At 39.0% G+C, this 26,407-nt stretch overlaps 1 protein-coding gene across 3 annotated transcripts in view; it reads right to left on the bottom strand.

Moving 5' to 3' along the window:
- The window catches only part of LARP4B (La ribonucleoprotein domain family member 4B), a 58,109-nt gene extending 31,721 nt beyond the window's left edge, over nucleotides 1-26,388 (bottom strand). Inside the window, exons 1-2 of one of the 3 annotated variants that reach the window (XM_027648416.1) lie at nucleotides 26,305-26,388; nucleotides 7,282-7,416 (exon numbers count right to left, since the gene is read on the bottom strand). In XM_027648416.1, coding sequence (XP_027504217.1) covers nucleotides 7,282-7,362 — 81 coding nt within the window. In that variant the 5' untranslated portion in view covers nucleotides 7,363-7,416; nucleotides 26,305-26,388. Of the gene's footprint in view, nucleotides 1-7,281; nucleotides 7,417-25,802; nucleotides 25,997-26,304 lie in introns of those variants that run through there. The other 2 variants (XM_027648418.1, XM_027648417.1) reach the window with 2 other exon arrangements.
- Between the last annotated feature and the right edge of the window lie 19 nt (nucleotides 26,389-26,407).

The following is a 26,407-nucleotide window of genomic DNA, read 5'->3' as shown; positions in this document are numbered from 1 at the left end:
CCCCATGCTTTTATATGATGGATATTTCCCTCTTCTACCCAAAAAGCCAGATTCAGAATTTGACGCTGCGCAATCATCGCTACAAACGCATTCACTGCCGACTGTCGCAGCCGCCCCGTTAACTGTCCTTCCCACTGTATGCAGATCCTGGCTTTTCACAGTTCCAAAAATTGAAGATAAAGTTTTACTTATCCTTGACTCTGGTGCTTCCTCTTCCACAGATTTTTGTAACAAGCTGGTTTTCTCCTCATTCGTGCTGTTACTCAATTCTTTACTGAAGCAGCAGCCCATGTTTAATAAGTAGTGTCAGAGGGTCTTCTCATTGCAAATCACCTTCCTCTTACACTAAACTAGCTTTCTATGGCTACTGAGGAGACAAGCCAACACCCAACTGCCAAAAATAGCACACTTTAAAACCATGCAGGGGTTTCATATGTCATTGCCACTCAAAGTCCAAATCCCAGTTGCTGAGCAATGTTTCAGTATTTCATCATATGCACTGTAACATTCAAGTCAAATAATTCTAATGAGATTACAGTCTGTTTACATGTATTACCAAGTCTTATGAACTTCTACTGTTTGATTTCCTGGAGAGTTCCGTTCATCCAAATCACTAAAATATTTAAATGACATCTTTCACAACGTCCATGTGTGCCAGAAACTACCTGCCTTCATATTTAATGTAACTCCCACTTCCTATATAAGGATAAAAGCATTCTGGCTTCACATGTTTAAATCTCATGTCTAAATCAAACACATTTCGGACCATTTTCTCCATCTCCTCCCTTCCCCCAGAGCTGAACCTACACCACAATTACTTCTTTAGGAAAAACAGGCTAAAGATAGATAAGACCTCATGTATTCCATTGAGCAGTCATTGTACGTTATCAGAAGCTAATTCTGTTCCAAGGCTTTTTTTTTTTTTTAAATTTGTTATCTGCATGAAAAAAAAAAACCAAACCATAATCCCTCAGTGACTTATAGCACTGGAGGGGGCCTCAAGATCATTTAGGCACCTCATGGTACTGTGGTAGGATTAATTATAGTTAACCTCCAAAAAATTTGTGTATCCTTTTAAAAAAATCCTCAAAAATATTTAAAATTATTGACTAAATGCTACTCCTCTTCCAAAGAAGTCTGTCCCCAGTATAAGTTTTCACTGATGTACATAAACAGACTTCCTTCCGACCTTATGACAACTAAAGCATTTTTAGACATATGTATTTACATAATGAAATATTTCTATTACTTTAAGTCTTTTTAGTTGCTAAAAAAAGTGGTTCTGCTTCTTCAAAAAGAAAAAAACAATAAAAAAGCTGAAAATACCCAGCAACCTTTTTCTGCTGTAAATGGAGTTGTTCTTATTTGCCTTTACATTATCTCACATCACTCAGACCTTCTCACAAATTCACTGCTATTATTTCAAATTTGGACCTCATTCTTCAGAGCCTGTAGACTGCACAACTACAGCACCACTCTACTCTCTTACTTAAAAGATATTGAAAACACAGAATTCTGAGCGTAAGACAAGATAGACCCTTAAACTCTATTTCAAATGTTCTTTCAGATGTACATTGAATTCAGTGCTATTTTTCCTCTGGTTGTGCACCTTAAGGCAACTAATACTCCACTAACTGTGGCCACAGAAGAATACTGCTGAATTGGCTAGAAAATACGTGCCCTCCTCAGCACAGTCGGCTTCGAAATTGCAAAGTAAGAACAGAGGAAGACTATCCTGCCACCCCCAGTTTATCCAATGCATGAAGCCTGAAAGTGCCTGCAGCTACACTGTTCCTAAGGATAGGAAGTTTGATGCATCATTGCTGCCATCTGCTGCATTTTTTTTAATTCTCCCATGGGACAAACTTATTCAACATGCTTCAATCTAGACTTAAAACTATGCCAAGTCACTCCTCTCTTTAGCATTCCCTGGAACCAAGAACAGGGAAAGGGGGAAGGAGTTACTTATAATAGTTTTTTTTGAAGAAATGCCATGAGCAAACAATTTAACTGTTTTTAATGTCACCTTAAAGTCACAGTAACACTTACAAAGCTCACAGCTATTCACAAAACTCCTTCATCAGGTAAAGAAATAGCAAGATTTTTCCCTTTGTGATTTAACTAACTTGTGCTTTCCAGAGAGGAACTAAGTGTTTTTAAGAGACAGACCAGGGCAAAGTCCACTTTTCCAGTGCCTTAACAACCACTTCTGCTATCAACTAATGGGGAGAAAAATGGGTGAAGCAGTTCAAGCAAGCAGAAACTTCTTCCAGTTTTCCCATACCCGTCTCATGTGCAAAGGCACATTTTGTTCTTGTTTCTTTGGTTTTATCTAAGAGTTCCAGGGATAATTTCTATTTTTAAGGACCTATAGTACACATTCACGAAGTCACATTCCTCAATGCTGTTTATTGTGGGATCACTTTACAGAAAAAGAAAAAAATAAGCCAAAAAAAAAAAAAAAAAAAAAAAGACAAGATGAATTTAAACAGAAAATGCCACACTTGTTACGCTACATCATTCGAGGCTGCTTGTTTAACTTCCAAGACTCCTTCAATCTTAAAAACCTTCTGGTTACACTATAGACTGCCACCTGACTTGAAAAGCACTTAACAGAGTTTGTCCTCAGCCACTTCAGAGTGCAGCTCAGCTGGGGAGTAGGTTTTGTTTATTTTGTTGGGTTTTTTACCCTTTATACATGCATATTTTAGCTCTGGTATATTTCTCCTCTACTCAAAGCCTAAACAGCTTTTCCCTCCCCATGAAACAAAAAGTGTTCTGAAGCACCACTTTCATAACCTGAACAATTACCTTTTTTTTAATAGGTATTTAGTCCTATGTCCTGCACACCCTTATGCAAAAGGCAAGAAGCCAACATGTTTATTAACAGGAGTATACCTACCTATCTACTTTAATTTCTCCATGTACCTATTCTTTGCAAAGGAATAAGGATTTATCCTTACAGTCTTACAGGCTTAAGTTTTAAAATACAATCTTAAGTTACAATAGCATAAGTCAAAACAGTCCTTACAACTTTCTGACATCTAACTTCCTTTATTCTTTTCCCATAATAAATTCATGCAATTGTAACAAGTCCTGAAGAAACAGTGATTATGCTATACTCCTAGGTCATACTTGATGCCATGCCCAGCACCAGTTAAGGGAACAGAGAAGAGCAGCATCACAATAGATGTCACAATGTCACTACTGCGGGCTTTTGGAAACAGCTGGTCAAATTGCTTAATTTTGCCTCCAATATATATCAGGGTTAATGGATTGCTAAGAGTTTAAATATGTGTTTCGTAGATTAAACCAATGAAATATAGGCATTAGACATTATCTACAGGTGCAAAACCATTCAGCACTTTTCTTATGGCCTCAATCTAAAATACCATGAGAGAAAGGGCAAACACTGACCTGTATTGATCCTTCAGGATGCTGATACCATATGTGTCCAGTTTAATGTCTAATCATCCTATTTCTTGTTTAAAGCTATTCATGATCTCTTGAATTATTAAATACCACCTACTTGTTATAGAAACTGTTACTTAACTCTTAGTTGGCAGATACTGCATGCAATACTGTGTATTGCCAAGTGATTTGAGGATTATATGTTGTAGTGAATTTTCACTGAACTGTTACACATGCTCCTATATTAAATTAGTAAATCTAATTTCCTCAGTTCCTTTTTATTCTGAGGCTTATCCTTAAATGGGTTGCAAAAGGATTTTTGAACACCATAACCCAGCAGCTCTAAGCCTGAGACATCCTTTTATAGTATCTCCTAAGAAAAACATTTTTGGGAAGTACAATTAAGCACCATCTTTCGCGAATTTCTAGTTATTTTTCTTGTGCTTAGAACAAACAATATGACTGAACTTGAATTTACAGTACCTATAAGCATTGACATAAACCAGTGTACCACACTGATTTGAATTCCCACTAACAAAAACCCATGGCAGCACCTGATAGTTATTCAACTAGGGAAAGAATAGGTGATGCTGATATTGCAATCAGGCAGCAAGTTCAAATGGCCTCACTGTAATATCCTCCATTGGAACATACCAACATTTGCACAACCTGTTGTTGCTTGAGGACAAGAATCTCACCTAGAGTTATTTTCAAACTTCCAGATCAGGTCTTCAATTCAGCCAATCAAGGAATAAAAATTCTTTGGTACTTGGAAAAATGTGAACATGGTAGAGGAAGAATTTAGGATCAATAAGCAAGGAAAAAGACTATGTGTGCCTTTAGCATCAAAGGTTAGTTAAGTCCTGTCTGGCAGAGACAGGTCATACAAGCTACCTCCACCACGGCATTGGGTCTTGGCCTCTTCCCTCACAGTAACCTCTAATTTCTAGCAGGAAAGTGTTATTATCGAAAAGGAAACACAGAAGTGAATTAAAACAGAGCGAAACGCTTCTTAAACGCTGACCTTCCTGGGTCCAGCCTCACAAGCGCTTTCTCTGAAAGAGTACCTCTCAATCAAGATACAAAGAATCCCTTGACAGACCTCACCTGAAGCAACAAAGCCTACCTTTGGGTTATAGAAGTTGAAAAAACTAGCATATTTAACTCTCAAATTTATCAAAGCTATGAATCCGCTAGTATCCTCTAAATTATGTACCTCCAATGTGTAAGTCTAACCTTCTACTGATAAGAAATCTATGAGGATCTTCAAGTTGCCAATTTCTTTCAAATGACTTGTGTGCAAAACCATCAAAATTCTGCTGTTAAATACTACTAAAATCAGCCAAACTCAAGATTTATTGTTAGAAATGAACCATACTAGGTTTGTAATCAACCTACATTATGCACTAAACAGCATATAGTTTTATAGCTACTTCAAGGCAGAAGAAAAGACTTTGTCTCCCTCACTATAAGATTAAAACTTTGAAAATTATTAGTAAACAAGTGACCTCTGTATCCTTAACATCAGCTACACCAGTAAGTGATTTCTGAAAGGGTTCCATACATCAAAACTTGGGATCTTTAATCAAAAACTTTACAACATCAAAACTTTAATTTTAATTTAGTCACTACTGAGTACCTGTTCAGCATCACTCACACTAGAACATGTGTTCAGTTTTGTTCCAGCCAAACAGAATGAAAAAAGTCATAATTAGAAAAATTTATTTATTATTAACATATAAAACAAAAAATACTTTATATAACCACTTCAGATAAAGACTAGGATACTAGTTATTTTTTCAGGATCTCTGGAGGTACATCAAAATTTCCCACAGAAATTCTAAAACTTTTGTCCTGAACTGCCACAAAAGCATTTGGACTAGAGATCAAGAGATCCCAGTGGAACAGCACAGCCAAAACAGCTAGAGAACATTTCAGCACATTTCTTATAACGTGTATTATAAAAAAAAAAAAAAAAAAGGCTCCTAGAAATCTCTGTAGGTACCACTGCAGTACAGCCCCGTATCAAATACACACTGAAACATGGATTGTCACAAACATGCATCCATGCCCTTTATGCAGTCTAGCCCTCTGATCTCAAAATAATTAAGACACAAGAAACAGCAGGCGAATTTCACTTCACCTGAAGCATGTACTTGCTAAAGGAAATAGAGTCAGGATTCCAGAAGTTTTTCTCCTGCCTACCGTTTACGGAAAGATGAAAGTGTCTTAATGATTTTAGTTTGCTAACTTCTTCCTGTACTCTATGAAGTTTTTCTCCAACTACAGCTTTGTTCCCAAAACTTGCAAGTGAGTCCTGAAGTACTGGCAAAAATTAACTCATGTAAAGATAATAGCATTGCTGAGGAGACCTTTTTAAAAACACCACTTTTAATAGTATATGTTGGTAACGATGCTCATACAACAGAATGACCTTCTGATGCTGTGCATAGAAGAGTGTGATACTGGTACAACCTAAAAAAAACCTTAAGCTACAGGTCCCATCTTTTTCAGATATTCATGCAAGGAAAAGCTTTAATCACAAAAGAAGTAGTTATTTGAAATGTACCATTAAAGCACTGTGGATACATTCCAAGATATCTAAATTGACATCAGCCTTCCCTACTAAGGAAGAGAACAGTAAGGTCTTCTGAAATTTCTCCAAATAAGCAGGAAAGAACAGAAATTAAGATTTAGATCCAAGTTTCCATGTAGTCTCATAAAATCTAGTATGTCAAATTAAAAGAGCTAGCACCCACATGAAGACTAATCAGATTGCCTTTAACACTAATGCACCTGTTGAAATGCACTCACAGTTCCAAGCTTTTGAAGCAAATCTGCAAGCACCTCTGATTCAAGCTTACACACTGGTTTCTTGGAACTAATGGCCTGAGTACAGGGGGCAAAAAAAGCAAATCACAAAAGCTAATTTTCAGAAGTATGGCACAAAATCAGGTTGAATTTTTTTCCTCCAGTGTGAAATAGTCAAAATTCATATCTGAGACATGTCAAGCAGAAGGGAACTCAGAATGAAAAAAAAAACGGGGAGAGGAACAAGCCAAAAGTCCACCAGTTTGTTTAGCAAAGAAAAGCACAAGTTTAGAGTGTTTTTCAAAATGCTCCTTAGTGCTTGCTGCAAGGTAATTCGAAGCAGGCAGCATCTGCTGCTCAGCACAGCACCAGGGAAGTGCCTGGCAGAACATACACTGAAACCAAACTCTTCAATGTCCCAAGAGGAAACATTCCTCCCAACAAAGATGCAAATATAAACACATTTGAATACAAATCAAGTACTCAATCTTCTTGAAGATGGATGTAACATTTACTACAACCTATATACACAATCCACTGTATGATTTGCCAAAACCATACAGTGACTTCCTGGATCCTGTACAGTGGCACGGAAACAGCAGCGCGTGCCATTTGGCAGAACTGACTGAGCAAAATTCCTGTTACAGATTGCTATTTCCTATTTGTAGGGGTTTGTACATTTTTCAGTTACACATACACATCAAGTGCATTTCCTGCATTTTCCTCACATGTTAATGTGTGAGCATGAGCCTAAAGACTGGTAATACAATTCTTGCATAGCCTGAAAAGTCCTGTACCTTAAATGAGCGCAAACTGCTGTAATTTGCAGTTTATTTAAATCCCTATAGAGTTGAAGGAAAGTGAAGCTGAAGCTCCTACTTGATTTGGAGAATTAGGCACCTCCAACAGCTCTGTTCTAGCTGGTTAATGCTGCAATGCTGTCTGTCAGCCAACTGTTTTCTAAAACGTTCTGACCTACAATTTTGATTAAGGCATAGTAAAAGAAAAAATGTTTCATACAATACTTATAGCAGGGGAACATGTAATTATAATACTTACTAGATGAGAACCGTCCTTAACTTCTTGTACTTGCTGCACCTGCGGTTCAGCCACAACTTTAGTGTCCTGATCAGAAGTCATGAGCTGTCTGCTTTTTGGCTGCTCAGAGAGAACTTTACTGGTCACCTTTGTAAGCTGCGGAAATAGGAAGACAAAAGATTCTGTAAGTGGTTGTTGAAACTCCCAAGAACCCACAGCCATTCCAGACACGCTATGCTGATTCAGACCAAAGGTCCAAAGAACTTCCACACAATATGGTCAGGATTATGCATCCAGAGAAAATATTACGGCAGAAGATGAGGATACACTCAGCTCCCAGTCACTAGCTGCCTTGGGAATGCAGATGAACACTGGCTACAGCACTGGGCAGGGATATTCCACTGGGAAACTTTCTCTTGATTCTCACCTTAATTATCGAGACTGGATTTAAACCGTGACTTCTTCATACCACCTGACAGACTCCACTCACTAAGAAGCATTTACTCACAAACCAACCTTTGTCTTCTATAACTACTCTGATGGTCACTTAATCTTTGCAACATTTAAGAAGCATGTTACAACAGTTCTGCTCGATTAGTAACACTCAACCAGTTGTTCTGCTCTGCCACCCCAAAATGTTATTTTATTTGATTAGACAAGTAAAAATCTGAGTAGAGTTGAAAGTCTAGTGACTTTGCTTTGAAATTTGATGCTACTGTTTAATGTTGTTATTTTTATTAAAAGGTATTTAAAAAACAATAAAAGCTAATTTAAAGCATGAAGTCTCAAAGTAATACTGGGGTGTAAAAATCAGGCTTTTTTTAAATTATTTTTTCATGATATGCCTTTTTAGTTTCTTATTCACATGGAAATTTCAGTACTGTATCTCTAACAATGCATGAGAGAAATTTATTGCCTTCATGTTGGTGACACCAAACTCCTCACAAGCTCCTTAAACAAAAAAAAAAAAAAAAAATTACAGATTTGCAGCACATGGAAGTTAATAGTATTGTTCCATTCTTTAACAACACAAGTTCCTTTTAGGCTACCTTGACTCCAAAAACTGGTGTTAAGAAGTATTTTTTCCAGTCTGTGGTATTATGGCCTTCCATGGAATGTCCTTTATACAATATTTTGAAATGGACAAAAGCAAAAGCCTTTCATACAACTGACTAAATACATTTCAAAATTTTCAAGTAAAATTATGATATTCCCATATGAACTGATCCAAGCACCTGTGTTATGGGATTATGCAAAAGATATTTTGTACATCTAGTTGAAGAAATAAATATACTGACATCCCCAAGAGGATGCACCATTCAGCTTAGATGAACAGTTGCTTATCACTTCATGCTATTGATGTAAAGTCAGCATGAAAAATACGTTTCAAAAGAAACACGTGTACTGTGTCACTGTTACATTGCCAGAAGTTTCTTTTCCTAACACTCTGACTCTCAGCTTGGAATAGAAACTACTTAAATAAGGAAGAAATGGCACAGACAAAAAACCACACAAAAATGAAATTAAAAAAATTACACTATTCCTCACATACAGCATAACACACATATAAATATACCCACAGTTTACATAGCAGAAAGTCTGGAACTCATTTAGGTTGTTTCTATTTTATAAAATAACAAAAAATCATCCTCAGGAGGAAAGCAGTTTTTCAAAAGCAGGTATTAAATAGTCAAGACTCCATACTGGTCAAAGTCATGCATGGGAAGATGTAGGCACATGAACACTACAGAAGGTCTCTAAACTTCTTGGAGAACACTTCTGTTAATATTCTTCAAAGGAATTTTGTTTAGCATTTCAAAATTATGCATTAATTTTCCTTTCTAAAAAGAGCACAAGATTCCTTAATCATTTTGTGTTTGTTGTATATAACCTCCATTGCTGATCATACTAACCTTGAGCATACACCATTAGTCCAGATTCACAAGGTAAAGTCTACTTTACAGGAAGACAAATGTATTTTAGTAAGCAATGATGTTATCTACTCAGCATTTTGATCCCCAAATCAATGCCAAGGTACTTCTTTGCATCCTTCTGTCACCTGCTTATTTCACATATTCCAATTCCCTTCTAGGATCAGCCTGTCATGCTGCAATGTCTTCCATCTGCTGATATATAGTGTTAGCATCAGAACTTTGTTATTCTATGCATAAATGGAAGGAAAACAGCTAAGATCATGTGAGTCTATCAAAAAAGAGTAAAGTTCCACTACACATATGTCCTTTAAAGCATTTGTTGACTGGTCATCAGGCACAAAATACTCAGCTAAATCATTAATTTCAGCTGAGGGTAGACAACTTGTTAGCCAACTTGATAACACACAACTGCCATGTGCACATTGCAACTTCACATTTCTTGGGCAAGCCAGCAGCAATTAGAGCAGTATATCACTCTACTGCTTTTCAGAAGTCCCTTAGATGAGATTATGCAAGATGCTTACCACAGGCCAGGTGTAGATTGAAGCTCTAGGTAACTTTGTTTGCACTACTCAAACTAATAATTATATTATCATTAGATACACAGATTTGTTGTGATACACACGACACTAAACCCACCCACCTTGTAAACAAATTATTTTTAATAATTACAATATCAAACCTATGTATTTAAGTTCAATTTTCATCATTTAGGATCAAAATGGCTCTCAAAACAAGGGAGATATTATAATTTGTTTGAAGAAGATACAGCCTGCCTTCCAACTCCCATGATTTTAACAACGATTACAGCTATTGCCTTTCTGCAAATGGATAAGCCACATGGAAAGATCCCACACACAGGAAGAGCTTCCTTTGCAATTTTCTTCACTTAGTACTATCACACTGCTACAAGGCCCCAGGATTTCAACTGCTCTGCTGCAAAATCCCATCAATTGTGATGTACTTCAAAATGACTCCACGTGCAGGGCTGTTCTGGAAAGTTAAAGCGATGAATTTTTCTACTGTGGAGCTGCCACTAACCAGACTCCTAAAGAACAAAACATACATGACTACAGACTACAGTGTTTGTGGAAAAAGGCAGTGTTACTTCAGAGAGAGAAACAATAAAAATCATGGAACATTAAAGGTTCTTCAGGATATCTTTTAGCATGCTTTTCATGTATTGATATATATCTTCATATAAAAGCTTATTTACACAAACCACAATCAATAGCTAGTAGTTCTAGAAACTACAGATAAGGATTGATGGTTTGGAAGTTTATCCTCTTTTGATGCTAGTCTAATAGCCAAATTAATGAGGAAGTTAAATGGGGCATTTCAACGCAGCAATAAAAATTATCATCGACCGAAGAGTTAACTTGCCTATGACTTTAAAAGATACACTGAACTGCTGACTGATAAACCATATCTTTGCATAAATACATGTTGCTGCAATAAGCAGGAGACATTCAAGAGAAAAATGCAGGTTGGCAAACCCGTTAGGGATAGAGATAGCACTACCTACAGCAGAACACCGAGCAATCAGAATCAGACAGCAATTTTTTCTTTCATAGAATCACAGATTAGTTTTTTAATTGGAAGGGACCTTTCTGAAGTTCATCTAGTTCAATTCCTCTGCAATGAGCAGAGACATCTTCAACTAGATTGTTCCTCAGAGCCCCATCCAACCTGAATTTGAATGTTTCCAGGGATGAGGCAACCACCACCTCTCTGGGCAATTCTCAGTGTAAAAACCCTCTTCCTTATATCTAATCTGAATCAACCCTCCTTCAGTTTAAAACCATTACCCCTTGTCCTACCACTGCATGCCCTGATAAAAAGCCCCATTCAAGTACCAGAAGGCCACAGTGAGCTCTCCCTGGAACCTTCTCTTTCCAAGTTGAACAACTCCAATGCTCTCAGCCTTTCCTCATAGGAAAGACGTTCAATCCCTCTAACCATCTTCGTGGCCTCCTCTGGACTCATCTCAAGGTCTATGTCCTTCCTCTGCTGAGGATCCCAGAGCTGGAAGCAGCACTCCAGGTGGGATCTCACCAGAGTGGAGCAGAGGGGCAGAATTCCCTCCCTGAACCTGCCGGCCACACTGTTGGGCATGCAGCCCAAGATACAGCAACTCTCTGTGCTACCAGTGCACACTGCTGAGTCATGTCCAGCCTCACCTCTCAGCAGGGCTGCTCTCAATCCCTTCATCCCCCAGCCTGTGGTGATACTGGAAGTTGCCCCAACCAGGTGCAGGACCTTGTGCTGGGCTTTGCTGAACTTCATTAAGTTCCCATGGGCCCACTAATGCAAGTTATTAAAACAAGACAAACCCACAAGAAAAACCTTCAGAGACACACAATCTCTTAAATAAGATGTTAAAACAGTATTTCTACTCTATAGTTAGCAGTTTCACAAAAATATCTGTCTTCAACAAATTATGTCTACACATAATCTACAGAATGGACTGCATTTAGATGATTTAGAAGCAACCAGTTATAATTTTGTAAATTATGTATTTTATACTTTTATACATTTGTAATAATTTCAAGTCTGTAAAGGCATTTAATAAATCATTATGCTTCCTGCTGTTTTGCCATTTGGTCATTGCAGAGTAATGAGTCAAGTTCAGCCAACGTGAGAGTAAGTCTACTCTCAACATATCTAGAGACATTCAAATACTTATTTTGACAACTACCTAATCCAAGAGGAACTGCATAGATTTTATTGAGACTTATCAAAAGTAGTTTGAAACTGCTTTGTAAGTAAGCAAAACATAGAAGGTTAAAATACATGGTAAAAACACGTTTCTTTAGAAATTGCATAACATTCAACGATGAAGTTTTTTGCTGTGCCCAAAACTGTAATATACTGCTCAATCTGCTAGACTGGTAATTGCAACAGGAAGGGGAAGAGCACCTTAATACAGTTGTTTTCTCCTTAGTTTGAGGGCAAGGGGGCAGTCAGCCTTCCCTCATACAGAACTGTCCATCCCTGTGGACACCTGGTCAGTAGTGGTTAATCTCAGGAGTTACCAGAACATTCTCAGGTGAGACTGAGACCACCTAGTTGAGCAACACAGGTATTTCAGCCTAGTGGTTTCAGTCTGCAACATCCACAACCACCTTCACAAATAAAAAGATGTGGGGTCTGCGTTGTGGGTTTTGTGAGGTTTTTTTGTTGGTGGTTTTTTGTTTGTGTGGGGTTTTGAGGTTTTGGGTTTTTTTAAAGTTGACAGCATTATTCTTTACTAGCAAATATTTTCAAAACTGTCTTGTTATAAGAATTCCATAATTTCAGAAGATACCAGATACAAACCAGCAGTGGCTCACAGGATGACTTTACAGATAAGTGCACACAACCACATGATCACTCTTGTCTGGGTGCCAAGCCAAGCAGAGCTGGGACTGCTCTCATCCAAAAGCCACACGTGTGTAAGTGTGGTGCCAGTATCAGGCTAACCTTTACACTGCATTTTAGTGCAGGTTTAAGTATCTTATAGTACTGGCAGAGTTAATGTTCAACTGTCTGAAGGTATTTATACACACACTGCATCCACATGCACCACAACCTTGCAAACAGTTTGGAAAAGACATCTACTTGATTGTTACAGAGCAAACAAAACCACTGCTGCCCCTGCCAACCTCCCAAAACCTCCCTGAAGTGTAGCCTCTGATACTCCTGCTTTTATTAGCAGTCATCTCTAATTTTTACAATTCACATCCAAAAGGTGCTTTTATGCAACCTGTTTCACTGTCTAGAGTTACCAGAGTATGAGTACCACCATGTGGTCTCTCAATCAAATCAGTCAGATAGATCTGTTATTTAAAAACATGCAAAACCCCAAACAATGCTCTAGGGCTGAGATCTTGCCTGCCAACTTTCAGTCCAGAGTAATCAGCCCTTAAAAAGAGATTTACAAATGCAAGTGCTGACAACTAACTTTCACCCTGCAAACAGCAACATCATAAAACAAAAAAGCTCACTGGAATAAAAGAACTTTTCACTGCTCTTCCAGCAAGCACAAACAAAAATAGATTTGAGTTTGGTTTTGTGCAGAACTCTTCCTAGTAAACATTTAGAAACTTCAAACACAGATTAAGATAAACTTTTCACAAGGCTAATACAGAAATACACTTCCAGTAACATGAGAAAGCCTAAGATGTTTTCCAAACAGAGGTGAACTGCTTAACTTAAGCCTCATAACAAGCTTCTAGTTGCAGGTCAGAAAACCTCTTTCTGTTGTGAAAGATAACATACTTTCCCACCACCTATCACACACATATGTACCATGAGGATCATGACACCACAGCAGAAATGATCAGAGCCACCACTGACCTCAGCTCTGAAAAGAGTTGTAGCACCTGTGGAAGACATCACATAGTTTATAGGAGAAATAAGAGATGCCTCTTCAAAAAGTATGCTACACATTTAATACATCAGCTTCTCTTTAAACAAAGGTTACTTTTTCTTTATTAGTTTCACCAGGGTTCTGAATACCCAAAGCATATATGTCAAGAGTTAATCATGTTCTCGGTCCAGGTATAGCTGCCAACTCAGAAACTCAGATATGGGATATTTTATCTATAAGGTTACAGAGCATCATCAAGATAAACTGACAAAACCTAATCCTCAAAGGCTGCAAGTTTCCCTCTTAGTGTTATGACCAGTGATACAAACTTTCAATTTTCACCAGGTAGCTGTTTCAGAATACTTTCAAAAAAAGATTTTGGCTGTTAATATAAGAGTTGAACAATCATCCTGCTGCACGGGGCACATGTTACCATCCTGCAGATGAATAACCTTACCAAGCTGTATCATGCTCACAGAGAAAGCCTGCAACAGAACTCACGGGTTTCCATCTTTCCTTTCAAAGCAGGAAATCAGTTTCTTTGCAGAGCAGATGAGACAAGCAATCTATCTTTCAAAGGATGGCAGTATTGAAAATAAAATATACTGCGAAGCAGTTCCATTACCACAGTGGATAAAATAGCTGCGAATGAGAAATCCAGCAACCCCAAAAGCATATCTGCTCATGGCAATCTCTGCAATCATCATTGTGCCTACATCAGTTGTAAACTCTGTACTACACAACAGCAATTAAAAAGCTGACATGACAAACATTTAGTCACAGCATGTGTCCACAGAAGTCGTGAATGCACTACTATTAGAAATCATCACAAGGTTCTCAATTTGTTTAACTGTTAATTAGTTAAACAGTTGTGGAAGAAGTTGAAAATTCACCTCTGGAGCTTAGTGTTTAGACCTAGACATTTATACAAGTCTGTCAGATGGAGGTTTCAAAATGTACATGCATCCAGCGTACGTGCCAGCAGAGGGGCTGGAAAGTTAGACTCCAAAAAACCCGAGAAAAATACCAGCTGAGTTGTTTCAGTTTTCCTTCCTGCCAAGAAAATTACTTACTCCCGGGCACCCCCTAGAACATTGCAACTTCTGAGTTCTCAAAGAGGAACATGGACATAAGCACTGGGGCCAAACCCACAACAGGACACTTGGCAGACCCAAGGCATTTTAAAATCCACAAGGTAACTGAGCGTTAGCAAGAAATAGTGTCACAAGAACCTAAACTTTAATGCTGCATTTCTTTAACATTCTGCAACAGAAAACATGAGTTCAAATCATTCGGAGCTGATGCATCTACTTCACAAATTGCTTTAAAAAAACCCCAAACAAACAAAACCCAAAAAACTTCTGTTATTTTATAAGGTTGATAGCCTCCAAAACTGTTCTGCAATTCTATTAATTATCCCTTAAAATGCAGTCTCTCCTCTAAGAAAGGCTGAGATTTCAAGAGAAATGGCAAACCTTGCTATTTAAAGGGAATGTTACATTTCCTTATTTAAAGATCTCTGAAACATTTCTGTGTGAGGCTTCACAAGCAATTCACAACTCCCATCGTTTACTGATGAGCTTTCTAACCCACACAAACCCGTGCAATGAACAGTATGCCAGAACTGATTAGTCTGCAAGTCTAGAAACTCAGATCATTACAGTAAATTAGCTGTCCAAAAGATGCTAAGCAATAAGTTACTAAACAAAGGTGATAAAATACCAAAGAAACCTGATAGTGGTAAATGATAAGGACTCTGCAAAGGGTATACAAAAAACTCAGTCAAGAGCAAGAAAAACGGGAAGAGGGTAAAATTACAGTCTTATTCACTCACCTAATCCCAAACAACAGGAAGACAACAGGATGACCTCTACCAACAAACAATTGTGATTATCATTTTTATGTCTAGACTTTTATGCACTGTATTTTAAATATATATGCTTAAAATGAAAGGAAATAATTTCACTACACTGAAAGGTCTCTCAGAATTTCTGCAGTCCTACTGCACACAGAGTTTTACGTGCAGTTATTATCTGATGTGCACTCAAACATCACTCCAGAGACGGACCAGATCATATCCTCCTCAGTAATGCAATGCACTAGATGTTTAGTAGTATAAAACCTAACAAAAATCTTACCATTTAAAAACACTAGGAGTGCCTACCAAGCAGGAATAAACCACCGAAAAGAAATTTTTTGCTGGATAAGTGTCATGTGCCTTTAAGATGAGTGTGATTGTGTCATGAGCAGTTTTCAGTTTACTTATGGCTTGTTCTCAGTTTTCAAGTCTTAAGCAGCACTCTCCTGACTGCAGGCTGAAGCACATAACACTAAGAAACCCACTCATTAATTAACAGGAGTTGCTTCATGTAGCACATCCATCACAAAGCCACAAGCTTGTTTACCTCACTGTAAGTGGACTAACAGCACACACCCTGCAGGTTATAAAGATGCATATTTAATTTCTATTATAACTATTGTGTCAGATAAGATATTTATCAGATGATGTCTTCAAAAAGTACCACACTGTTAATTAAAATAAATCTCTCAATTCTCCCATTTGTACATTTTCTGAGCAACTCCTCAAATGGCAGTTAAGTTGTTAGCAGCTCAGCCAAACCATGACCATTCTGAAAGGAAAGGTGGGATGCTACCTTAATATAAAGCATCTGTGATCATAATTCTCCAAAACCCCATTCTCTCTTGAAAAGTTGAATGTAGAATCATACATTCTACATTCATTACCAAGGCCTACAAAAAGCAGAAAACATCTCACATTGAAGGGAAAAGGTCTTTTATCTTTCTCAGGAAAGAGATCAGGAATTTGCTACTCAAGTACATTAGGTAAATCCCTCAAAGTATAATGATTTTCCACTAAAATACGCCACCGCTTGCCCTCTGTTATGTTTGTGAGTATTTGACTCCCACCCTATCTCCCAGCTCTGGTGTCACTTTTCACTTTTGCAGGACAGAAAACAAGACCAGCAAGAACAGAATTTGAATAAATTTGAACTCTTTCTACAGCTAAACAGAGAACTACACAGCAGTTGCTTGCACATGCACTTTACTACTGGGACCAGGAGTAGTAGAGGAGAGAGGATCCAAGTTGAACACTTGATGTCATTAATCCTTCTGTTTTGTTCTCTAGGAAACCAGCAGCAGCAGAGCACTGCAAACCCAGTACTGCAGCTCTGAAAGGAACTTAACAACTCAAGTTCACACCACTCTGCCACTGCTGCTGCTTTTGCTCTTGCCTACAAAGCATCACATGTAGTTCCTACAACAATACAAAAAAGTGGGGAATGCAAAGACAACAGTAACATACCTGCAGGACTTTGACAAGGGAAACCCCAGGAGACCACCTGTACTGAATTAAAGAGTGAAACGACAGCTCAATGCAAACCACTGCACTGAAATAATCAGAAAACTAATTAAGCCTAAACACAGGGCAACAATGCTTTAAACCACCTACAGAAGGACAAACTTGGAGCTGGACTCCATGCTGGACCCCACGCTCTGCACTGCATTTCACATCTGTCTCTGCTTCTGAACTGTACAGTACAGAATACATTTCTTAACTGAGGATAACTATAGAGGTAGACTAACTTTTCATACAATCATCCAAAACCAGCCAACCTAAATAATGGCTCAGTACATAAAAACCCCTCAGATATATGCCTAACATGGGTTAAGAGAAACTGCAGAATGGAATGGAAGCTCTCTCCTTCTGCAACATTTTTTTTTTAATTAATACATTTTCAAAACTGATGAGGTTCTCATCACACCACAGGCATCATATATCATACCAACCCACTGCTCACATTAATTTCTTGTAACACTCCCATTCACCTCCATTTATGTGTTACACTTGCCTACCAGGCTCCAGCCTGTGTTTGTGGTGTCCAGTGTGCTGTGATTCTGGTCTGCAAATACAAGTCACAGCTGAGGTAATGCAAAGAAAAGTGTTGGTATTTCTACTAATATATATAATTTTAACTGCTAAAATTGTTTACCTTCTACACAAATATTAACTCTAGATGCTTTGAGGTGATCTTTGATAGGCTAATCGCATTTCTCTGAAAGTCAAGGCTTCGCAATAACTTCAAAAATCTTTATGCCAACTAATTAGCTGGGACAGTATTCCAGGCATTTAAAATAATAGCAATATTTAATATCTAAAATTGGTCACTGATGCAGAAATTAATTCTGTCACTTAATGCAAACATTAAATGCAAAATGATGGAAAGTATCACAAAAATCTGTTTTTAAAATTTTAGCACCACCAAATACAAAACCTCACCTAAATCATCAACTATCATCATCCATGTTGCTTGTTTGCACTAGGGTGACATGAGCTAAAAACTGCACAACACTTCCACACACATAAAAAGCAGAAGAGCAAGACAATTGATTAGAAACAGTAAATTCAACTGGAAAGAAAATTCAAGCTTGCAGTAAATACTTGTTAGCACTAATGACTACGGATTTCACAAAATATTGTTCACTTCTGTACTAGTACTATTTTTAAATAGGCATTTACAGAACACTACATGGTACCTTAAACTCTTGAACTCTGACTTATTTAAAATAGGCCTTTATTGTTCTTTCCCACAGCCAACCAAGACACTACATGAAGAGATTAATATGGCTATCAGAAAAAGCCACATGAAAGACTTCTCCAATATTTTTTCCTGTGACCTGTAGTTTTTCATTTTGAAATACACTCTCTTTCCTGCAAGTGAGTTTACTTTGGCACTCTGGACACCAAGTCTGTCTTATCCTATCATACCCTCTCTGAACTCATGCACATATGAGGAATTACTATGCAAAGATAATATCTTGCATAATAATACATTTTCCTTGTTTCCCTTCCTTCCCCACATAACTGGCTTGCTCTCAAACCAGGGGTTTGGGATTTTTTTTTTTTGGCATTTGCTTTTCTTTAAAGTAGCTATTGAAGAGAAGTCAGAGATTAATCTTCCTATTCCTCTGCTGAAGGAAGCAACAATTAAGCATGCTAAGAGTCCACACAGGTCAGTGGAGTTTACAGAAACTGTTGCACTTTCACCAGTAGAGACAGTTTTCATTCTGAGACTGAAACTGATTCCTGATTTGGAGTGAAAACTAGAAAAGATATGAACTTTGTTGGATAATGTACTCACCAGCATCTGAGCATGACAAGTTTGCTCTAAGGGGACCTGGCATTTCATAAATTCTGTTTATTTAACAAAACAACTGCAAGTTCTACAGTATTTTACTAGCTGCTTCAAGTTTTAAAGCTAAGATGCAGCAACTGATGGTCTGTTTGAACTTTCCCAACTCTTCAAAGAAATATAAAATCTTCAAATGATATAACACATGACAGAGGAGGTTTAGGACTTGCTTAAAGGGAACAAGTTAAATGTTGTGCATGAAGAGTGTCAGTTTAGCAATGCTGGGAACAACAAACTTCCTTGTTTCAATTACTGAAGGTTCCTCCTCACGATTTACCAACACCAGCTCTAAGTCTTCCGCATACTTCACTGCACTGCGAACCAGAGAGTGGCTGATGCACTCTCACAACGCTGCCTGTGACTCAAGGCAAAGATAAAGGAAATTAACCCAGCTCTGCTGGGCAGGATCTTATGAATAGCATCTTCTTCAGAAAAATTCTGAAGTTGGCAAAAGAGGATGCAGTATTTCATGATGAAATACAAGACTAAAAACACCACTAAAGCTATAAGGTTAATATTTAGTGCAGTTGCAAGAGTGAGATTACAAGTCTGATGTTCTTTAACAGGTCTTAATAAGTCTTATCTTAGAATATTGCTATTGGCTTCCACGTTTCTGGCCTGCAATCAGTGCTGTGCTTAAGCAAGAGGAGGTCAAAAGCTGCACTAGGAACTTCTAGGACACTTCATATTTTAGTACTTTGAATTATTGTTTAAGACACACACATAGCTTCAAAGCCAATTTGCCAAGTTCTTTATCATGACGTTCTCAGACCACACAATAAATGCCTAATTCAGGGAAGCAGAAATCTTACACCAAGGATCTCAAATTCAACCGCACACAGAACTAGAATTCTGGAAAAGATTTGATGCAAAGCGGTGGGACAGCCCTTGCAGTTCTCCTAGAATGTATCTTTGATCACAACGGGCCTGAGAGGAGAGAAAGATCTACACCTACATAAAGTCCAGGTGAGAGGCCTATAAATAACCAAATAAGATAACCAGTGATAAACAAAAAGGTACAGTGACAAGTTTTCTTCCATCATGAATGTATACAACAACCCTTGACTATGCAAAGACTATTTCAACAAACAGTTGTTCTGCAAAACAGCCTAGGATGAACCCCCCTCAGGCTCTGGGGATCAGGTTTTTTTCAGATGACTTGAAAAGTATTCCATTTACCTAAAATATGTTAGTTTTACGTTTTGAAACATGTTCAGGACCAAATCTAAGGTGAAATGAAACTACTTACAGAAGAAGCATCATTTAACTTTAAGGTTTTGTATAAGAAAAGGAACCTTATGTTTTTGCCAACAATTATTTCATTAACCTCTTTGCCAAAAATAAAATTTAACCTAAATAATCCAGTCATTTTAGTATCACTTCCTCTTTCAAAAAAGGCCACCATCCTCCATTACAAGCTTCACCAAAACCAGAAGCAACTCTTGCTTAGTTTTAAAACATTGTATGAAAGACTATCACCTACTGGGTGCACATTTGTTCACAGTTAGAACACCCCACCTTCTTAAGAGTATCACTGTAATCAAAACTACTGGTAATTCAGGTTTTGACTCACTGTTAAAGGATGGACTGTTCCACTATTTTAGCTTGGATTGAATGTCAATAATTCTTCCTTGTAAGTCAAAATAGCTGGGCACAGACCCTCCTAAAAACTCTACTGATTCCTGGAATTCAGGTCGCTAAAATACACAATGTTCACTAAGAAAATTGTAATCATAAAAAAATAGTTTATAAACTATGCTGCAACACATGTTCATTAGAAAGGGTCCCTTCCCTTCTTTACAATACAAATCTTTGAGACATATATTATGAAGAATTGGACAAGAAGCTTTTAAACAGGAGCAGGGACACAAACCCAGGATCCTGGAGACACGCCAATGTAAACAATGATATTTTGCCCAAATTGTTTGCCTTGCTGCTTCAAACAGCAACATGTTGACCGTTTTCTGTCCCTATCTGTCTGAATGGGAATGAAACAGAGATCTAAGACTGCAAATTCTACACATATAGGTAGCTCAGCACTTAAGAGTAACCATGCCCCACTGCATTCTTCACTTTTGCTCTACTTTTAATTCCTAGAACAAGAATCAGAAACCAGGAGGATACATCCAAACATTTAAGCATAAGCCCTCGGCAGCAGGGTATGGAAAAGCAAGCTACTTTGGACATTGGCCTGTTGATTCATCAGTTCCTTGTTTGAACAACAGTCAGTCAGACTCTGTTGTGGAGCAACCTGCAACAGCATCACAACCTGTGAAAATACGCATATGGATACCAGCACTGACCGAAAACAAAATCATAAAGCTGCCAAGAGACATCACTGTAAAGCTTCTCAAGCACTTCATTATGTTTCTGCCAACTGAAATTTATCAAACAATTTTTTTCCCTCAGTACAGTTACTATTTAACTAATTTTTTTTTCCCAAGTTTCCCTGTCAGATCACTGGCATTCTGTAACTATAAAATACTTGAAAATAGATTGCAGAACATTAGGCTTGCCCAGAAACACGAATAAACACTTTAACAGAGTAACAGAAATCTACAATGTTTTAAGCAAGTTTGCAACTCCGCTAACAAGACAGATGGAAGTCTGCCTTATGAATACCATCAATGAAGTATTAACATTCACCATCGTTGCTTACTTCCAGAAGACAGCAGGGAAGACCAATATGAAGCTGAAGGAGAATTAACCTTTCCAAAGGGAAAATACTGTTCAGATACTTGTGCAAGAAACAAGAAATCTAAAAGCAAAATTAGGTAATACGGTATTTAGACTTGCAAAAAGCCCAGCACAAGCTTTAGATAAAACAACTCTGTGTTCTACAACTACACTGAAAACTCAGTATATTCCTGAACATGTCCCATGTGAACTACTGATAGCATCTGAAGGTGTAATTTCCAAAGGTGTAATTGCCAGCGTTTGTTGTTTTCAACAATGGAAGTGATACTGGCATTTTAGAAAGGAGCCCATAACAGATAAAGCAACTCTGTGTCTAATTCCTCATAAGATACCATGGCAGGTGGATTTCTACACATTTCTAGAGGCATCTATGTTTCTGTGTGCAACAGTCCAGAACTAAAAGTGGTGCATAGCTGACTTAAATACATGTACACTGAACTCGAGACATCTGTGAAGGCTACATGGCCACGAAGGCAATCCAGAATAAACCTTTACTGTAGGATATACTCTCCGGGACACCAGCTCCTTACATGCCAACAGCCTTGTGTGAACAACAGCAGAGCTGCTGGAAGTGCAGAGGTGGCAATCCATTCAGCTTATGAGCGACTGATTCCTTTTGTATTACATCACTGAACTACCCATTAAGAAGCTGGACTGACAGGATCCAGAATATGCATAGCCAAGCCCTCAATGGTAAACGAGAGCGTTCAAAAAGATTAAGACTCAAAAAAATTGGTGATTCATCAGGGCGTCAAAACAGCATTTCCCCAATTCCCTGTTCCAGGCCAAGCAGAGAGCCACATATTAGTAACCTCTGTCAGACTTCCAATTTTGGAGTTAATTGCCGTTCCTGAAACACATACCCAGACACAAAATACCTGCAGCAGCACACATCACAGAATGAACACTGTCATGGCTCTCCTAATCACACAATTATGCTGTATTACAGTCACACCTAATTTAAGTACTCCAAAGTACCTTTGTTGTCTGCAGGTATTACTCTGTAGTGTCTGCTACTGAATGGGGAGGCACCCTCCTTTGCAAAGGGTACGTAACACACACATGTGTGAAAGACCAGTGATTTTATAAATCCTTTGCTCCATCACATCACCAAAACTTATGAAATATCAATTAGCACCCAATTAACAGAGTATGTTTCTATCTTGCACTACTTTGTGAAATTTGAGCAGGTTAATTTAAATGAATGGGTGGAACAGAAATCGACTTCTACTTTGTTTCTAATAAGTTCATCTGGTTTTAGACACAATGTTATCATGAGCCAGTCAGCATATCCTTAAAGAGAAAGAAACAGATTGCTGGAATAGCAATGGGTCTTCTTCAATTATCCGGTATTTACAGAACCAAAATATTTTTGTTGACCAGGTGAAATATCACTGAGTTTTATATTCAGTTCCTCTATTTTGTGTTTGACTGTTATAACACACTAGCTTTCCTTGAGCCTAGCACAAAGGAATTAACACACAGAAAAAGAAAACAGAGCTTTCCCAACACATTAGTTTGAAAATGTTGTAACTGGTACCTCTGATAAAGCACATTACCAGTTCAGGGGGAAGAAGTTGAGTACATGTGCGTCTTCTCTTTTCTGAGGGATCACATAAAACTAGCACTGTTCCAAAGTTTAAGTTTTACATCACTTTCCCCTCCCTAATTTAATGACTGGCTTCTGTAGTGAAACCCACCCTTTTAGATCTTTTTTTATATGGACTAAAATGATAGCATTAATTTCAGCATGTGTATGCCTTGCTTTAGTAACAACACTGCTCATATACCTTTCGGAGGCCTTTACTACAAGAGTAGCTTTTACTCCCATCTTCTACACAGCTCTCCACATATCATTGCCTCTTTCAAAACTGCAGGAGAAGGGTTAACTTTCTTCCTTACAACCTCCTGTTTTGTAACATCCTTTCTTTCCGACTCATACCTGTGTGTCCATTCTGAATACAGACATGTGAGACTTCCACTACTCCTGTTAGTTGAATATCACTGATTACACACAGGAAAAAAATGCAGCCTGAGATTATTTTCTACAGTTATGTCTAAAAGTTACACAAATTTGTTGTCTAAAAATATCATTTTGCGAGTAAATGCTTAAAGGAACAGAACAGTCTACAAACCACATTTTTTTCAACACCTTACGTCATCTAACAGTTCCTCACATGTGCGTGTGTACATGCACAGACACAGAAATCACACTCCCAAAGCTTAACATTCTCCAGACTTGAAAATACATTTCTTTGCTCTTCTTCATCAGGTCTCTTTGCCTTTTTCCTCCTGCCAGCAATAGCCTTCCTGCCACTGCATTTGTGAGCTGCCTCTACAGCCACCTTCGCCCCTCCAAGGCAAGAGTGCTCTTCTTCTTCAAGATCGATAAGGCCACGGCCTTTGCAAAACCTGCTCCTTCCAACACAGGCGCTAGAAAAGGTAAGTCAAGTGCTCCGTGTGTTTCTTTGCGTACCTCACCTGTTAATTTACAAGAATGTGAATGCCTGATGAATATATACAGACACCATGGAATTAAACATTAATGGCGCTGAAGGTCCTAAAAGCCACCTAGTTTACAAAAAATCAAACTGATGGAAAACATCTACACTAATTACTTTGGTTTTTTATAACTCCTTTTTTGCTACCTTTCAGCTGTCACGTTATATTTGTCACGCATTATGGTCAGAAAAATGCCTTTTCCGTGTCTAGCATGTGCGTTTTGTGAGGTAATGTAATAAATATTTAACAAAGAGTTTATATTACCATGCCAATTAAGCTCTCAACTGATTTAAAGCCAAAGCCACTACGAGATACGAGACTTAATAAGAGACGCAGCAACAGATCTCCACGGAACATGTAGATTAGACAAGCCTGACTGTATTTACTTTGCATTTCAGCAAATAAACCAAGTAGTTAATTTCACTCTAATCGAATAAGACATCATCGCTAGAAACTGCCTACATGGTTACTGCATGTCTCAAAGAAACAAAAAACCTCAACAAAATCCCAAAGCCCCCACAACTGCCTCCACTTCCAGATCCTCTGACTTGGCTCTGTAGTGAAGTAGATTTAAGTTCCAGCCACATATCTAAGCAATATATATAATATCTACATATCAGTCATTGCTACCTTTCGATGTGTATATTTGCACTAGAGCAAGCCACAAAAAGCAACCAAGGCAGCACACACCTGTGCTGACACCTTTATTCCCTTCAGGTGTTTGTGTTTAAACACTTTAAAAAAATACAGAAAAAATTACAAGATAAACAATTCAATCTAACTCAGAACACTGTGTGTGCTTAAGGACTTGACTACATACTATGAACACATATATTATTAGGGAACATTCAAGAGGTCAAATGTTTTCTCTTAATTCATTTAAGCAAAACTTTTACTTCAGTTCCCATAAGAATTACTTTCCCCCCAAAATATAAGACTAATTAAGCATAAAAATAATTGTGGCTTCCATATAAGTAGTATACGCAGGTAAATGACAATACACCTGGAAGAATAAAATTTTCTGTAGACATCATATATAAAATATACCTTTTTCTAGATATGTTTTATCAGGCCTCCCCCTAGTTTTCACCTTCCTTTCACATCCCACAACAAAAAAAAAAAAAAAAGAAAATATCACTGTTGTTGTAATAAGTACAGTGATTAAGCTGATCAACTTCATATCTCAAGAATTAATTTGAAGAAATGCTTACAAGTCAGCAGGGAGAAGTGAAAGTTCAACTGATAAAAACAGTTACCAGACCAGAATCAAAACGCAAGAGTTGTGAAATCCCAGCAAGTTAAAAACCAAATAGGAATACAACATTCTTTGACCTTTGAGAATTTATCCAAACTGTAAAAACCAGATAAGTTGGACACGAAACTTAAACCACACAACAGACCTTTCAATAGTGATCCCTGAGGCACTACTTAAGGAAGATCCCTTCTCCAGTTTTCCTAAGAATTCACACAGAGGCCAACAAAACTAGGCCAGCAACAAGACGAAGAATCGGAAGCCAGAATTCCCATGGTTTTACCCCAACTGTGACTCAAGTTTAAACAGTGGTTTTGAACCCAGCTCTCTCTCTGTGGCCACAGGCAAGTCTTAACCACTCTGCCTCAATTCCCTCACCTGCAGAATAAAAATAATTATACTTATCTGCCACACAGGAATCTCACACAACAAACACTGTCTGGCAAGTGCACATCTGTTTAAACTGCGGACAGAGCTGCTAAGTGCTCGTTCTGAGCACCTGCACAAACTGAAACTGAGAGTGAAAACAACCGGGACGAAGCAGCTACCGAAGAGCCAACAACACCACCACCACAATACTGGGGGCAACACACCGTCTGCGCGGTGCCTGCTCTGGCAGGTGTTGAGCAGTTCCCCTGCTCGGGACACAGCTCGGGAACACGTTCGTGTGGGAAGTCGGCGCTGCCCGGAGCGATGGGCCGAGGGCTGCTCCGGGGGGTCCCATCGGCCGCGGGTAGGCACTCGGGTAGGCTCCGGGCGGGTCCCTCGGCACACGGCGGCTCGGGGGCAAAGCTCAGCCGCCGTGCCCGGCCCGCAGTGCGGGAGCGGCCCCGCGGCCCGCCCGCCCTGCCCCCGCCAGCCCCACGCCGGGATTCTCCTCCCGCCGCCGCCGCTCCCCCGGGAGCCGCCTCGGGTGGGAAGATGGCGGCTCCGGCCGCCTCCCCGGAGCGAGGGGGCGGCGGGGCGCTGGGGGAGGGTGTTGCTCTCGCCGTGGCCCCGCCATCCCCCCCCGCGCACCGGGAGCGGCGGGCGCGGAACGGCCCCGGCGGGCGCCGCCGCCCAGGGGGCGCGGGCCGGGCGGCCCCTCGCACTCACCTGTCACCAACAGCCGCCGCCGCCCGCGGGCCGGGGCTCGGCGCGGGGGACACGGGCGGGCACGAAGGGGAGGGGGGGTTGGCTCCGCCGGCGCGGGGGCCTC

The sequence above is a fragment of the Corapipo altera genome, unplaced genomic scaffold (genome assembly GCF_003945725.1).
Source record: "Corapipo altera isolate COAL_440 unplaced genomic scaffold, ASM394572v1 47, whole genome shotgun sequence".
Lineage (NCBI taxonomy): Eukaryota > Metazoa > Chordata > Aves > Passeriformes > Pipridae > Corapipo > Corapipo altera.
The sequence above is the reverse complement of the archived record's forward strand: the minus strand, read 5'-3'. Positions and strand labels throughout refer to the sequence as shown.